Here is a 16,968-nt window from a genome sequence, read left to right as displayed (position 1 = left end):
CCACCAATAGTTTCGCGGGTTGTGAGGGCGCAAGGCGAGAATCTCACTTCCTGGTTAAAGATGGCGGATGAGAATGAGACAGCACCGCAGCCGGAGAAAGAAACGGAGGTAGAAGTGGATCACGGACACTGCAGCAACTGTGAAAATGAAGAGCATCACTCTGATGACGGGTGAGCGTGCATGCACTTTATTGTTAGCTCTTAAATATAAAATACTCTTCCACAAGGCCCGAAAAGACGGGGCCCTTGTTCAACTAGGCTGTGGCACGCTTACAGCATATGAGCCCGCCCCCTGGTACTACCCTATTGGTTCACTTGCCTTGATTGACGGACGGATCTCTAAAACGATTGGCTCAGACGCCGTCAATCAAACACAAGGATTGTTCCAAATGTTCAGTTCTATGCGATCATTGGCATTTGTGTGAGAGGTTTAACAGCCTCACTAAAATTCTTGGTTTGGTAGAAAACAAATAAGCAATTACTTCTAAAGTCGCTATTCCATGTCCCGTTCAACAATAAACGGACCGATATTAATAAATAAACTGCTAAATCGCTTTCAGACCTGGTATGCAGGCCTTTATGATCACTAGGTTGTTAGTAATATGGATTTACTGTCGCTGACCGATGGCTTGACGTTATCTAGTTAGCTTGACCGCTGCTAGTCCATCCTTAAACGTTTGTATCACCCTTCCCTCGCTCTCAGGTGTCTTCTCTTTACCGATGCTAACGCTTAACGTTATATGAGTGTTACTTTCAGTATTATATAGCTCCGTGGTTTCACCAAAGTCCATCTGCTGCCTCTGGTTTACTGATACTGAAAGAGACTCATTAACCAGCTTCTTGTCCTGCTACATGTCCTTCAAGGTCATTACTCGCACCTGCTAGAGAGAATTAGGGAGTAGATTGTGAAATATTAAGTTTAATTATTATAATGAAGTCATGGCAGTATGCCGAAGATCCGGTAACATGAATATACAGTATTTGCCTCATAAGACTTGTGTGGTTTTCATCTGGTCATAAATGGGTCTCTCAACCTAACCATCTTTTCAAAGGACTTTCCAAAACTACCCCAACCAGACTAGGACATTTTCAATCAAATTAGACATACATCATTTAAATCTTATATACTATTGTCCATTATGTTAAAGCGGTAGTTGGTTATGATTTCACTTTTTTTAGTTAGTGTGTAATGTTGCTGGTTAGAGCATAAACACCCTCAGCAAAGCTAAGACACTCAAAGTTCAATGCAAAGGGAGACATTTTCTTTTAAAGAAATGGCTTTTTAAGGGCTACGAAAAAAAGGTTGGTTACAATGGGCTCTGAAGACATCACATATTTTTTAGGGAGGGGCTTCATAGAACCAGGAACTTAACAGACCTTTTTTTGACAAGAACAGAAACCGCCTTGTAGAATAAAGATTACATATGTCAAAATAACACGTAATATAACGAAGCATGAACACGTTACGCTGCACCCCATAAACAATCCAGCCTTTGACAAAAGCTGATGAGCCACCCCTTTAAGAGGAAATCCTCCATTTCAGCTTCTGTTTATTGAAGCAGGCTAGAGAGAAATAAGAGGAGCCCCTCTTACAGGGATAGACGGCTGTCAAAGCAGTAGTCACAGGGGTGCTTGTTTATCTGTCAGTCTTTGTCATATAGCCCACCTCCCCTCACACACACAAAGCATGCTTTTTTTGCAGGTCATGTGATAGACCATCTGTCCCCCGTTAACAAATGTAGCTCCGCTCTGTCACCTCTCTCCCTTCGTGGGCATTAATAGGATTAGCTGTGCGTCTCTGTAAGTCGTCCCATTTCAGCTCGACCACTGGTGCGGAGCTCGGCTCTTGTGTCTGTGTAGTTAAAGAATGAGTTGAATTGCATGCTGGGATGGAGAGACATTAGTGTTATATGATAGGTTTGCCTTCTTTTTTATTATTATTGTTTCCTTTTAAGTTCAGATTCCACTTCATTAAAATCTCTAAATATTTTCTCCCAAATATCTATCAAAATTAATTTTTCTTGACATTTTTAAAACGGCATGTAAAAGATTCACCTGCATCAGCTGCAGTTAGTTCTGAGTGGACATAACCGCTCACTATATCTGCCCATGGATACTGAGTTCATGTGTCCCGCAGGGAGAAGGGGGACACAGGTGCCAAGAAGAAGAAAAAGAAACAGAAGAAAAAGAACAAAGACAAGTCTGGAGGAAAAGATGCAGCACAGGATCCGCTGGCCAAAGTGAGTATGTTTGTATGGCTTTATGTGAATAGCACCAGATTGTTTACATCTAGATTACCTTTGCCGCCTTGTATTCCAGCTTTAGCAGTATCAGCCTGGAATGTATGGATACATGACTACTTAAAGCTGATTTATACATAAACATTATTATAGCGCTTCAAATCTACGCGGACTGCAAGCGCTGTGATTGGTCTGTTAGTACCCCTCCCTCCGTATGTATTTGAATTTTGTGTATGTTTAGCACTTTAATATATTTTAAGTTTTACAAAATAAAACAAAGCAAAGAACAAGTGTCTTATTTATTATAAAATGTAGCACTACATCACTTCGTTGTTCGTGACAAACAGTTGTTCTGCCAAGTCCTTGTGGAGACTGAAAGAATGCCGCCATCTGCTGTTCCGTTGTCATCTTTTTTTTTTTTTTTTTTTTGTAGTTTTTAATAAATTATCTGTTCTTTGATATTTATTTGCCACATGGCTGATGCTTCTCCAACAAGCTGTTCTTCAGTTTTGCCGTGGTCTGCTGGTTACACACGCAGCATGCCCGTGGACACTGCAGACTAGCGGTTTGCATGTGTACCAGATGTGATGGGGACAACGACGCAGAAGTATTAATAAAAACAGACATACATCTTACGGTGTAGAGACTACAGTGTATGTCTGACACAGAGTATAAATCAGCCTTTAAGTGTAAGGGGGAAACAATTCTTTACAAGGATTGTCCCAAATTCGTGGTGTACTCGTATACAGTTAAAATATTTGTAATTATACTTATATTTTATTGCAGGAAATAATTTAAATGCAATGGTATACTTTACTTTTAATTATTACCTGATAATATGGCATCATGGCATGGTGTTTTAATAATTTTTTTCTACATTTTCACTTGTTTTAGTCTCTTCCTCAGGTAAACTCTCTCCCTGCGGATAAGTTACAGGAGATCCAGAAGGCAATTGAGCTGTTTTCAGTGGGACAGGGTCCAGCTAAAACCATGGAGGAGGCCACACGGCGCAGTTATCAGTTCTGGGACACTCAGCCTGTTCCTAAACTTGGTATTGATCATTTGTGCCACTATACTCGCAGATTTTTTTTTTTTTTATCCAATATTAAAATTAATGTACTTTCATTTTTATATTTATTGCTTGGTTTGAGATCACTAATTTCTTTTAAGTAATGCCGATTTTTAGCATTATAACATCTGTTTTCTTGAGACTCATGACTTGTGGTAAAGTGTAGACTGTAGATTGAAGTTTTTTGTGAATTGCCTGATGACAGAAGTCTGATTATGCTGTTTGTTTGTTTGTAGGAGAGACTGTGATGTCACATGGCTGCATTGAGCCGGATAAAGATAGTATACGAGAGGAGCCCTACAGCCTCCCGCAGGGCTTCAGCTGGGACACTCTTGATCTGGGAAACCCTGCAGTGGTGTGTAATACAAACCACTAAACTTCCCATTCAATATCTTATACCGGACACAACTCAGTCTTGAAGAAGTTTTCTGTTTCCTCTCTTTCTCTCTCTGAAGCTGAAAGAGTTGTACACTCTCCTGAACGAGAACTATGTGGAGGACGATGACAACATGTTTCGGTTTGATTACTCTCCTGAATTTCTGCTCTGGTAAGAACGTTGGCTTAAAGTCAACTGGGTGTTGTAGTTTTTTTGGTCTTGTATTTGAATGGCTTTCTGTATTTATTTTTTTATCTAAAAGTTAACTGTGTCCGCGTCTCTCAGTTTAACGGTTCTCTGTTTTTGTCTCAGGGCTCTGCGTCCTCCAGGCTGGTTGCCTCAGTGGCATTGTGGAGTGAGAGTGGACTCTAATCATAAGCTAGTTGGCTTCATCAGTGCCATTCCAGCCAACATCCGCATCTATGAAATGTAAGTGTTTCTTTATAATGGTTTAAAGGGGTACTATTATGCTCTTTTACCAAGTCTTGATTTTGTTTTGGGGCCATATTAGAACATGCTCTCATGATTGGTGGTACAAAAAATTCATTATTTTTCACATCATTTACATTATTAAAGTACCCTTCTCCCCAGTTTGGCACAAGATGCTTGATTAGTTTGGGTTTGATGAAGGCCCGCCTTCCGAAAAATAAAATGTGTTGTGATTGGTTAGCTGTCCCAGTGCGTTGTGATTAGCGAAATGCTCAGACTGTTTCAGTTCTGCCCACCCCTTCCAGTTACTGTACTCTGTCATGTTATGGAGGCTGTCCTCAGTAAAATGTAGGGCTGTGTATTTCCAAAAATTTGGCATTAAAAAACATATAATGATACAGGGGTTGTGATACGTTATTTTGCGATAGATAGCGATACTGTCAGCAAAGCGATATATTGGGATATTTCTTATTTTAGGAATAGGACATATTGTGACATCACAAAACTCCTGAAAACAATGCTGTAGTCCAAACGAGCCGTTCACTGTAGTTCTTGAGAAGGGATTTTTTAAAAATATCTCCCTTGGACTTTGAGATTTGTTACTTTGTAGATCTTTTTTTATGCCTAAACATACACCCTACACACTGACTGAAATTCAAAAAGAAAAAAAGCATAATAGGACCCTTTTAAACGCACTTAAACCGGAAATACCTCAACCGTCCCTCTAGTGGCAGTAGCGCTGAACTTTCAAATTGGTCATGAAGCAGCTATTACCTTCTGATTATTCAACATGGGTAAAATGAATGATTAAAGGTATAGTTCTACCAAAAAATGAAAATTCTGTCTGTTTACTCACATTTAAGTTGTTCCAAATCAGTATGCATTTTTTTTTCCGTTGAGCACAAAGTAATTTTTTAAGAATGTTGGTAATCAAGCAGCTGACAGAAGCAGTTGAACCCACAATTCTCAGTATAATATTGAACCATCCATGGTTCAATATGCCTGGAGCTTCATAAGTTCTATTATTTCTGTGATGCATATGTGGCGTCTCTGTGCGAGGGCACCCTTGTATGATAATCTTATGTTTTTCTCCAGTGTACAGAAGTGTGCAGGAGTCGGTTATTTATACATTTTATTTTTTTCCCCCAAAATTTTGCCATCAGAACCAAAGCAAACTGAAAACCATGATTAAAAACTGAGGTATGTATGGAACCGTGGGTTAACTATATTGTTGCATCCCTAGTAGATATTGACTTGAATATTATAAACAAAAAAATATTGTTTTACTTTTTTTTTTTTTTTTTCTTTAGTTTACAACACTTTTTAAAATGTCTTGTTCAACAGAAGGAAGAAACTTCTACACGTTTGGAACAACTTGAGGGTGTTTATATATATATGACATTTTTTGTGCGGTGGTGGTCAATTAATAACTACCAATATATCTGGGGGAAAAGGAAAAAATAGGTCTTTGTAGGGCTGAACTAAATTATTTAATAATAAGAAATATATTTTGAAGATTATTTGTAACTGACCATTTAAAAAAAAAGACACCAGATTAGTGACCATTGTTGCCAATCAGAGAATGAATGTAATGGTGAATCTCAGGCTTTTAAATTATTCTTATGTAAATTAGAATGACTAAATCTAGCCACATTTTTCACACATTGTGCAGACTGAGACTACTTGTGTTGATCACTCAGTTCCCTTGTTGCTCTTCGATCCTCCCAGAGAGAAGATGATGGTGGAGATTAACTTCCTGTGTGTGCATAAGAAACTTCGCTCGAAACGAGTGGCTCCGGTACTCATCAGGGAGATCACGAGACGGGTCAACCTGGAGGGTATCTTTCAGGCTGTGTACACCGCTGGTGTGGTGCTGCCCAAACCAGTGGGCACCTGCAGGTAAGACACACATCTGCCCTCTTTTAACATGTACAGCTGCCTCTGCAGAGTTAAAGGTAGCATTAGATGGGCTATTTGGTGAAGATGTTGATCTACTCCCTATTAAACCAAATGACCCTACTCCATTGGTTCTTAAATATGCCTTATTATGCCACATACAAATGTCATAAGGGTGTTTTATTTTTTTCTTCTTTCCTTTTTTTCTCTTCCTTCTCTTTCTTGTCACTGGAGCGGTTTGGCCACACTGTTTTCAAGGATTTAATTTAAATTAGGGATGCACCGTTTGACCGGCCATAAATCGGAACGGCCGTTTTTTGGCTTAAAATACGTGATCGGTGTATTTTAATAATATTATAATATTATTACAATAATACAATAATATTTCAATTCAAATATGGGATGTTTTAAATAGATTAAAAAGTGACAGTAAAGATATTCATTGTTAAAGAAGGTTTCGATTTGAAATAAATGCTATTCTTTTTAACTTTATTTTCCCTATTTATCAGGAATAGGTTAAAATATATTCAGATGGAAAACCAGTTATTTTATATAGTAATAATATTTCACAATATTTCCTATTTTAAATGTATTTTTGCTCAAATAACTGTAGCCTTGGTGAGCATAAAAACGTCTTACAAAAACAAAACAATTGTACCAACCCCAAACGATTTAATATCCTGAATTTTCCATGACAATTAAAATCATTCATAATAAAACGCTACAGTGCTTTGTTTTTTTAATAATTAATGACTTATTAATCCAGTCTGATGTCGTGAAGTAAAAATTGCCACTTGATTTTGCTGTTTGTGTGCTACTGTTACTTTAAAATAGGGCTAAAATAATTATGAGTTGAGTGTTAACACATTGTTATGCTGTTTTTAACTTTATTTTTTGTGGAAATCCCTGTTTCACACTAATTACCTTGCTTTTTTTTAATTGTAGATACTGGCACCGGTCCTTGAACCCACGAAAGCTGATTGAGGTGAAGTTCTCTCACCTGAGTCGAAACATGACTATGCAGCGCACCATGAAACTCTACCGACTGCCAGAGGTGTGTGCAAGCCTGCTTCTCTGGGTAACATCTGGGAAGTATCCTCTTTTCCTTGTTTTCTTATGGCATGTTTCTCTCCTGTAGGCTCCTAAGACTTCAGGCTTAAGGCCGATGACTGTAAAGGATGTGCCAGCAGTTCACCGCCTGCTGAATGAATACCTGAGTCTGTTTAACCTGGTTCCCGTCATGAGCCCTGAGGAGGTCCAACACTGGCTGCTTCCTCAGGAGAACATCATTGACACATATGTAGTGGAGGTATTACACTCACTGAACCCTAAGAAGACACAGCATATATCATTCTATTGATATCAAACATGAAGGCTTTTCAAAAATAAGAATAGACAATCGGGTTATTTCTGTAAAATACATTTAACGTGAATTGTATTTCCTTTATATCACTGTAGAATTCAGATGGGAAGTTGACTGACTTCCTGAGTTTCTACACTCTGCCATCCACCATCATGAACCATCCTGTGCATCACAGTCTGAAGGCAGCATACTCCTTCTATAACGTACACACCACCACCACCCTGCTGGACCTGATGGGAGACGCTCTTATCCTTGCCAAGTCGGTCAGTCACTGAAAGATATTGATTTTCATTATTTAATTGATTATTTAGCCATAATATGAGTTTACTTGGCTATAGTTTTGGTGTAAATTTATCCCTAGAAGTGAACTACAGTTTTCCACATTTGGAAAAACTTTGCAAAAATGAATTAATGTTAAAGCACCATAGGCAAACCTGCATTTATTTAGACAAACATCAGTTTGTAAATGGCAGGAGTTGGAACATTTAAACTAAGAGCAGATTAATTAAAGCTTTTCTTGTGACATTCCCCCTTCAGAAAGGATTTGATGTCTTTAATGCACTGGATCTAATGGAGAACAAAACATTTCTGGAGAAGCTCAAGTTTGGCATTGGGGATGGAAACCTGCAGTATTACCTCTACAATTGGAAATGTCCCAGCATGGGGTCAGAAAAGGTACAGGTTTTCAGATGTCATACACATGATTGAATTTTCCTGGAAGATTCAAATCAGACGTTTTCAGTCAGAGTCAAGTGAAGTTCATTGGCTTGTAATCATAAATTAGCATTGGCATTGCTAAGTTCATACACTAGATGGCCATAGTGCTTCATAATTTGGCTCCAAAAGCACATACAGTCATGGCCAAAAGTGCTGGCAGTGACTTCAATTTTGTGTTTTGCAAAATTTGTGTCATGGCAATTTTCCATTTAAGTTAAAATAAAAGGTATGAGACAAATGACTTTTGAATATTTATTTTCCTACAGGAAAATTTCTGCATTCATACTGTCATTCAGTGTTGGCTGTACATTACAGCCAAGAGAAAACACCCAAACTCAACATTCAACCCTCTCAAGGCAGGCGTTGCAGATTTGCAACAGTAAAGTAACTAAAAACCTTGTTACTCCAGATACATATTTTATGAATCTGGAGTACTAAAAACTTTACTATAGGTTACTAAATTTACTAAGTTACTAAAACTTAATTTGAGCCTGAGAGGGTTAAACCTTCATCAAATCCAGATTCTTGGATCTCATCCAGATATAATGCATATATGTCAATTTAAGGTGTCTAACTATGCCCTACATATTTTTACTGTATGTGTTCCGGTACGTTAAAATTACCATTCCGGCAGCAAGAATGATCCTGAACTAAATGAAGATCAATGTCTTGGTGTTTGATGTGTTAAAGGGTACATAACATACATAGTTTCACCTAATCTCATGTTAATCTTGAGTACCTATAGAGTAGTACGGCATCCTTCATATATCCAAAAAGTCTTCAGTTTTATCATATTTATAAAAGAAAAATACAGCTTTCTATGTTTTATATTTATTTTAAAAAAAATTTACACATACAGATTGTTTCTGTGCAGCCAATCTGTTTTGCAGTTTTTTTTTTAAACGGTTGTTTTCTCTTGCAAATCACTGTTTATAGGCTTGCAGTGCTTTTGAACGTTTTTTGGTAAAAAAAAAAAAAATGTGCCAAAAGTAAAAGTGCAGGAAAGTGGAAGTCAGAAGTCTGCAGATCATATTTATTTTGCCTTAGCATGAAGCTGCAGTTTCCCAATACATGAATTACACTTGTAACAGTAAAATGCAAATATTTTTTTTTCTTATGCTTGAAATGTGACTTACACCATTACAAAGCTTCTCTTGCGCATGCAAATTTAATTTATGCTTGCAGTCTTATGTAGACTCCCAAAAATATTACCCTGTGTAAATCTTTTTGATGTTATTTTACCTTCATATAAGGTGCATTTCTAAGAATTTAATGCAAATCTTTTTCTAAGTAGCCAGGGCATCTAAGAAAATAAAATAAAATTTCCTGCATCACACAGTGATGATCACTCAGCACACATACACAAATAGATTTCCTGTTATCTCAGCTCATCGAAAACATAAGAAGAGTTTATTGATGTAGCACATTTGTTACAGCTGACCAAAGTGCTGAACAAAAGTCAAAGATAAACATAAAATAAACAAAACGGATGATACAATAAAACAATGGAACATAGATATGCTTTCGACTTCATTTTAAATGTTTTAAAAGAAGGAAAAAGGCGAATGTCGAGTGGAAGTTGATTCCAGAGATGGGGGGCCGCAATAGGAAAAAGCCCCGTCACCCTTCTATTTTAAGTGTGAATGAGGGACAACTAAAAGAGCTCTATCAGAAGATCTGGAGGATGAAACAGGAATAAGCTGATCTCAGAGATAAGATGGGGCTTGACCATTAAGAGCTTTTAAAACTAACAACAACATTCTAAAATAGACAGGGAGCCAATTGAGAGAGGCTAAAATTGGTGTAATGTGATCTGTTTTCTTTGCCCCGGTCAACAGCCTTGCAGCAGCAGTGTGCAATGGATAACTGAGGAAGACCCAAATATAATGAATTACAGTAGTCAAGGCGGGAGGTAATAAAAGCATGAATGACTTTCTCTAGGTCATTAAAAGTTAAAAATTATTTCAGTCTCAAGATGATCCGTAACTGATCAAAACTGCTCTTGACAATTGTATTAATTTGCTTAGTTAAGCAAAGTTCAGAGTCCAGAATGACACCAAGGTTCCTGACCTGGGAGGAGACTGAGGGGAAATGCCTGCCAAGCTCAATTATGAGACCACTTCTCAACTTAGGGGGACCAAAGATGATTACCTCCATTTTATTTTCATTTGGTCGTAGAAAGCTATTGGACAGCCATTTCTTGATGTCCCCAAGGCAGGCCGAATGGGTTAAATGGTATCGCCAGCTTTCAATTGTATGTACAACTGGGTATCATCAGCATAAACATTAAATGAAACATTGTGTCTCCTAATAATGTCTCCCAAAGGTGGCATATACAGTATTGTTCAAAATAATAGCAGTACAATGTGACTAACCAGAATAATCAAGGTTTTTAGTATATTTTTTATTGCTACGTGGCAAACAAGTTACCAGTAGGTTCAGTAGATTGTCAGAAAACAAACAAGACCCAGCATTCATGATATGCACGCTCTTAAGGCTGTGCAATTGGGCAATTAGTTGAAAGGGGTGTGTTCAAAAAAATAGCAGTGTCTACCTTTGACTGTACAGACTCAAAACTATTTTGTACAAACATTTTTTTTTCTGGGATTTAGCAATCCTGTGAATCACTAAACTAATATTTAGTTGTATGACCACAGTTTTTTAAAACTGCTTGACATCTGTGTGGAATGGAGTCAACCAACTTGTGGCACCTCTCAGCTGTTATTCCACTCCATGATTCTTTAACAACATTCCACAATTCATTCACATTTCTTGGTTTTGCTTCAGAAACAGCATTTTTGATATCACCCCACAAGTTCTCAATTGGATTAAGGTCTGGAGATTGGGCTGGCCACTCCATAACATTAATTTTGTTGGTTTGGAACCAAGACTTTGCCCGTTTACTAGTGTGTTTTGGGTCATTGTCTTGTTGAAACAACCATTTCAAGGGCATGTCCTCTTCAGCATAGGGCAACATGACCTCTTCAAGTATTTTAACATATGCAAACTGATCCATGATCCCTGGTATGCGATAAATAGGCCCAACACCATAGTAGGAGAAACATGCCCATATCATGATGCTTGCACCTCCATGCTTCACTGTCTTCACTGTGTACTGTGGCTTGAATTCAGAGTTTGGGGGTCGTCTCACAAACTGCCTGTGGCCCTTGGACCCAAAAAGAACAATTTTACTCTCATCAGTCCACAAAATGTTCCTCCATTTCTCTTCAGGCCAGTTGATGTGTTCTTTGGCAAATTGTAACCTCTTCTGCACATGCCTTTTTTTTTAACAGAGGGACTTTGCAGGGGATTCTTGAAAATAGATTAGCTTCACACAGACGTCTTCTAACTGTCACAGTACTTACAGGTAACTCCAGACTGTCTTTGATCATCCTGGAGGTGATCATTGGCTGAGCCTTTGCCATTCTGGTTATTCTTCTATCCATTTTGATGGTTGTCTTCCGTTTTCTTCCACGTCTCTCTGGTTTTGCTCTCCATTTTAAGGCATTGGAGATCATTTTAGCTGAACAGCCTATCATTTTTTGCACCTCTTTATAGGTTTTCCCCTCTCTAATCAACTTTTTAATCAAAGTACGCTGTTCTTCTGAACAATGTCTTGAACGACCCATTTTCCTCAGCTTTCAAATGCATGTTCAACAAGTGTTGGCTTCATCCTTAAATAGGGGGCACCTGATTCACACCTGTTTCTTCACAAAATTGATGACCTCAGTGATTGAATGCCACACTGCTATTTTTTTGAACACACCCCTTTCAACTAATTCAACTAATTGCCCAATTGCACAGCCTTAAGAGCGTGCATATCATGAATGCTGGGTCTCATTTGTTTTCTGAGAATCTACTGAACCTACTGGTAACTTGTTTGCCACGTAGCAATAAAAAAATATACGAAAAACCTTGATTATTCTGGTTAGTCACATTGTACTGCTATTATTTTGAACAATACTGTATAAATTAAAATGTAGACTTAAAATGGATCCTTGAGGCACTACACAGATAATAGGAGCAACAGATGAAGAAAACTTTCCTAACTCAACAGAAAAAAACCTGTCTCTTAAGATATGAATTAAACCACTGCAAAGCAATGCTCCCAATACCAAAAAAATTATCTTACTGGCAGAGAAGAATATAATGATCAACTGTATCAAAGGCAGCTGTAAGATCAAGAAGCAGCAGAACTGAACTTTTACCACTATTCACTGCAAGCAAAATGCTATTGAATACTTTAAGCAAAGCATACTCAGTGCTATGATGGGCAGATAAACCAGATTGAAGAGGTTCTGTTAATTTAGCTGCATTCAAAAAGGAAATCAATTGTGAATATACAACCTTTTCTAAAAAATTTTAGAAAAAAACGAAAGCTTAGAAACATCATCAAGACAGTTTCCCTCCAAACCCTGTTTCTTAAGCAAAGCATGCTTAAAACATTTCGGGACTACCCCAGCACTGCACACAGACGAGTTAATAAATGACTGAGTGGAAGTACCGATTTCAGAAAAAGAGGCCTTACTAATTTGAGAAGGAACGACATCAAGTGAAGAGGCAGTTTTCTTCATCTTATTGACCAAATAATGACTCAAAGAAACATTTTGAAAACAAGAAAAGGAATCCAGACTTGCCAACGAAAACAGTGACAGGTCTGATGACTGCAAGGTAAAAGAGGAGTGAATAGCTAACACTTAATCTGAAAACAAAACTGTAAAAAATTTCACAAAGTTCAGTTGAGGGTTCCACATGAAACCGACAACCTGGATTTATTATTGAATTAATCGTGGAAAAGGTCTAGGTCTATGAGAGTGTGTATTAATCAAATCTGAAAAATACTTCGACCTAGCTGATTTTGCAGCTTTCTGAAAGTTAAACAATCAAAAAACAGTTAAAGAATCCGGTTTCCATTTCCTCTCCACTTGATGACATGCTAAGAGAGAGCGCATTTTTGTCGAGCCAGTAATAAGATTTCTGCCTGGGTGACTTTAACTTAAAAGGTGCAATTGCATCTAAAATATTAGAACAAGATGTATAAAGACAAAAAGTCAGTTCATCAGGCCCAATGGAAGAACAAGAACATTCAAAATAGATCCTTAAACATTGTTAGCATGATATATTTCACTAAACTGAGGAGGAATAGATTAATTTATAAAACGAGAGTAATGGCCCAGATGTTTTTCCATAACTGCAGAGTTCTCTGCATGGACAGTAAAAATAATAGGGCTGTGATCAGAGGAGGAGACATATTCTATGTTTACATCATCTAGAGCGACAGCATTTGACAAAATAAGGTCTAGATTGAGACCATGGACATGAGTTGCTCCATTTATATGTTGCATAAAACCAAAAGATTCCAAAATATTACAAAATTCACTGACCAAGGGTCAACCTGGGTAGCACACATGTATATTAAAATCTCCCAATAATAACAGCTGATCACATGATGGCATGATATGAATTACAAATTCACAAACTCTCGTATAAAAGCACTGTCAAAATTAGGTGGCCTATAAATAAGCGCACAGAACACTGCAGTGGAGACAAACTCTAGCACAATACATCGTAACTCAAATTATGCATAGCTCCCGACAGAAACGGGACGTATGTTAAGGGCTTGTTTAAAAACCATGGCAACCCCACCGCCCTTGCCAGTACAAATACTGAAGCAACAAACTTTGCAAAACAGAAATTTTCCACTGCCAAAACGTTTTCCATTGTAATTATTTTATATTGTATTTTTTATTTAAGAATTTGAGCATTTTATTTAATTCAATGTGTACAAATCCTAGAACTTAAGTATATAGTTTACTGAGCTGCTATAATTATTATAATTTTTTTTTTTTTTTTTTAGGTGGGTTTGGTTCTACAGTGATCTATTCCACCATCCATAATCTGTGTCTCGCATGACAGTGAGACTGATTTATGACATCACACACTGACCACCTTGCCAGATGTAACCGATGGATTCAGGAAGGAGAATTCACCGCCCATTTTTAAGTTTGAACTTTGAACTCTTGGACCTGCACTACTCCTCTGTCTCTCTCTCTTATTCTTTCTCTGCTCATGGACTTAAAGCCATTGTAATTACCATCAATCAGAGATGAGGAACCTTAATCTGTTATGATTGTTAACAACGGTGCGTGCACACACACACACACACACACACACTCATAGGTAACACCAGACAAGCTCATGATGAACCCTGATGCATAAGTGTTGCGCTGTTCACATCAGTAGGTTCAACTCATTTAGTGTAAGAAGATTTTACTCTCCCTATCCAATGGGAGGTGCTTTTTGCAACAAAAATGGATGAAAATGTTTATTTCATAAGTGTTTTAGAAAAGACCAGACAATAATCAAAGACATGTCAATTCCTAAAGAGAAAAAAAAAAAACAGCTAATGAGATAATAAAAACCCCAAGTGGACATGACAAGGGCTGCTGTCAATGATTTTCCTGTGGTCATTCTCTTCTTCACACATCTTAAACTTTTGCCATGGAAACAATGTCTCTACTTTCTTTTTGACAAACTTTGACCAACTAATGGGTGCGGTACCTAGTAAAAGAGATGGTTTATCTGTCCGCTAATCAGTTTATTGCTAATTTGTCTCTAACTGCCTGTGATCCCCTTTCACTGTATTGCCAACAGAGAGCACCATGCTTTCTATAAACAAGAAAAAAACTACATTAGATCCACAAGTTGACAGTTGTTGAAACTACAATGTATACCTGGCAGATTTGGCAGGGGGGTCATCATAAATTAGCAATAATGTTGGAAATGGTTTTGATTGAGGTGGGTTGGGGAACTGAAAAAGAGTTGCGAATGAAATGTGGTGATTTGTGTCTTGGATGATATTGCCTGCTCAAAGTTTTAGAGCTCTATAAGGATTGGAGAAGATCCTGATTGTATTGTAACTTATTTATCGAGTGACTTCATCTGTCCAACAAATAGAAGAGGATTTTCACTCCAAATCAGTACAGTTTTAGGAGTAACTGGCAGTATCTATTTAAAGTTGGGGTTTTCTTGAACGTAATTTGAGGAAACAGGCTGTGGAAAATACAATGAAAACAACTGAAAACGGGTCTTTAGGTTTTTATGATGGAGGGAAAGATGTCAACGTGTATTAATTTTTTTCTTCTTTTGTGCTAAATAAAAAGTAGCAGCTGCTGTGAACAGTTGGGTTTTGGTTTGTCATTTGGGTTTTGGTAGATTATTAACTCAAATTTAATCCAGATTTAATCTGCACTTGCTGTTAGTTCTTGGTGTGGGAAATTTTAAGTTTAGCCACCACCAAGATTAATCTAACCTCAATGAGGTTAATACCATGCTTTGTTCTGTTAATCCCCATGACTAGAGCAATCAGCTTAGTCTTGTGGATGTGTTGATTATAGACCCTAGAAATTTGCAACATACACTACAGTTCAAAAGTTAGAACTTTGTTTTGACCACTTCTTTGAGGCTGTGTATGTAATTTATTCCATTGGCAAAGCATCATTACTCCAGTCTTCAGTGTCACGTGATCCTTCTGAAATCATTCAAATATGCTGATTTGCTGCTCAAGAAACATTTCTTACTAATGTTATAGTGCTTAATATTTTGTGGAAATGGTACTTATTTTATGCTTCCTTGATGAAAAGAAAGCTCAAAAGAATAGCTCTTATGTGAAATATCTCTTGGAGGATTATAAATGTCAAATTACTAAACATGCCTTATGATGTGCAAATATGTTACAATATTTATTTACTATTACTTTTGGATTCTTATAAATTTGCTTATTAACTGCATGTGAATGGTAAATGTATTTTTGACCGTCTCTGCTCAGTTCTGCAGGTGAAGCTCGTGTAAGTGACTGTTGAATGAAGGGGTTTGCACTCTGTCCTACAAATTCAGACCCGGAGCTGTAAATGATGATACTTGAAAGCATGAAAGCGGGGTCTTCGCTGAATCAAATTGACAGATTTAGACAAGAAGTTAAATGTGCATATGTGTTTATAGATGATAGTAAAATGTTATTTTCAAGACAGATTAACATCTAACCACTGACAAAAGCTGTGAATAGTCCCACTGTCATCTGTTCACTGGTTTCTAACAGGAAGTGAGACATGTTAAAGTGGTCATATAATGCAATTTAAAATTTTCCTTTCTCTTTTTAGTGTTACAAGCTCTTGGTGCATAAAGAAGATCTTTAAAGTTCCAAATACTAAAGTCTCAAATCCAAAGATTTTCTTTATGAAAGTTAAAGGAATAGTTCACCCAAAAATGGAAATTTTATTTTTATCTGCTTACTCCCCAGGGCATCCAAGATGTAGGTGACTTTGTTTCTTCAGAAGAGTGCAAACAGAGATTTTTAACACAAACCGTTGCAATCTGTCAGTCTTATAATGGATGTGAATGGAAATCACAGCTAAAACATACAATAGAACAAAACAAAAATACACAACAAAACCTAATTAAACCCTATGGATTGAGAAGAAACACTGATGTGTAAAGACACAAATCGATCAGTCTGATCCATAAACTGAACAGTATATAGTTTTTTCCTCTGATTAATGCAATGTCTGAACTGTTAGAACTCTCCTGAGCACGTTCTCAGCAGCAGGTTTGTGATGTGTCATCTTGGTTTATAGCAAATCGCAGACTTAAGTGCATTAATGTCACCTATCTCTCAAATAGACATTTATTGATTTGGACCATCCTAATTGAGAGAGATAGGTGGCGTTAATGCACTTTTAAACACCCCCAAATGTCTACATAATGATGTTGGAAAATGTGCATAATGACGCCCAAAAGTTCACGCAAGAAAGAAGCTGTACCTTTTATTCTTGCTGTTGCCGCTTTTATAGTAAAAACTAAGCTACTTCCAAAAGAAGACA

At 37.3% G+C, this 16,968-nt stretch overlaps 1 protein-coding gene across 2 annotated transcripts; it reads left to right on the top strand.

Moving 5' to 3' along the window:
* Positions 1-2: 2 nt before the first annotated feature.
* LOC127951682 (glycylpeptide N-tetradecanoyltransferase 1-like) lies at positions 3-15,268 on the top strand. 2 transcript variants are annotated; one of them, XM_052549712.1, is made up of 12 exons: positions 3-170; positions 2,137-2,239; positions 3,146-3,290; positions 3,545-3,663; positions 3,764-3,855; positions 3,997-4,113; positions 5,842-6,012; positions 6,955-7,063; positions 7,148-7,318; positions 7,468-7,635; positions 7,910-8,047; positions 13,947-15,268. In XM_052549712.1, the coding sequence occupies exons 1-12, from the start codon at positions 61-63 to the stop codon at positions 13,965-13,967; spliced, it is 1,464 nt and encodes a 487-aa protein (XP_052405672.1). In that variant the 5' UTR covers positions 3-60; the 3' UTR covers positions 13,968-15,268. The 2 variants fall into 2 exon arrangements, with proteins under 2 accessions (XP_052405672.1, XP_052405663.1); XM_052549703.1 differs by having other exon boundaries at positions 3,134-3,290.
* Positions 15,269-16,968: the final 1,700 nt, after the last annotated feature.

This window comes from Carassius gibelio, chromosome A3, assembly GCF_023724105.1.
Source record: "Carassius gibelio isolate Cgi1373 ecotype wild population from Czech Republic chromosome A3, carGib1.2-hapl.c, whole genome shotgun sequence".
Taxonomy (NCBI): Eukaryota; Metazoa; Chordata; class Actinopteri; order Cypriniformes; family Cyprinidae; genus Carassius; species Carassius gibelio.
The sequence above is the reverse complement of the archived record's forward strand: the minus strand, read 5'-3'. Positions and strand labels throughout refer to the sequence as shown.

Excerpts from the sequence above, each read along its gene's own strand:
- LOC127951682 (XM_052549703.1), top strand. The coding sequence starts at position 61 with ATGGCGGATGAGAATGAGACAGCACCGCAGCCGGAGAAAGAAACGGAG. Across the intron at positions 7,064-7,147 it reads AACTCTACCGACTGCCAGAG|GCTCCTAAGACTTCAGGCTT; the intron begins GTGTGTGCAAGC and ends TCTCTCCTGTAG. Across the intron at positions 8,048-13,946 it reads CCAGCATGGGGTCAGAAAAG|GTGGGTTTGGTTCTACAGTG; the intron begins GTACAGGTTTTC and ends TTTTTTTTTTAG.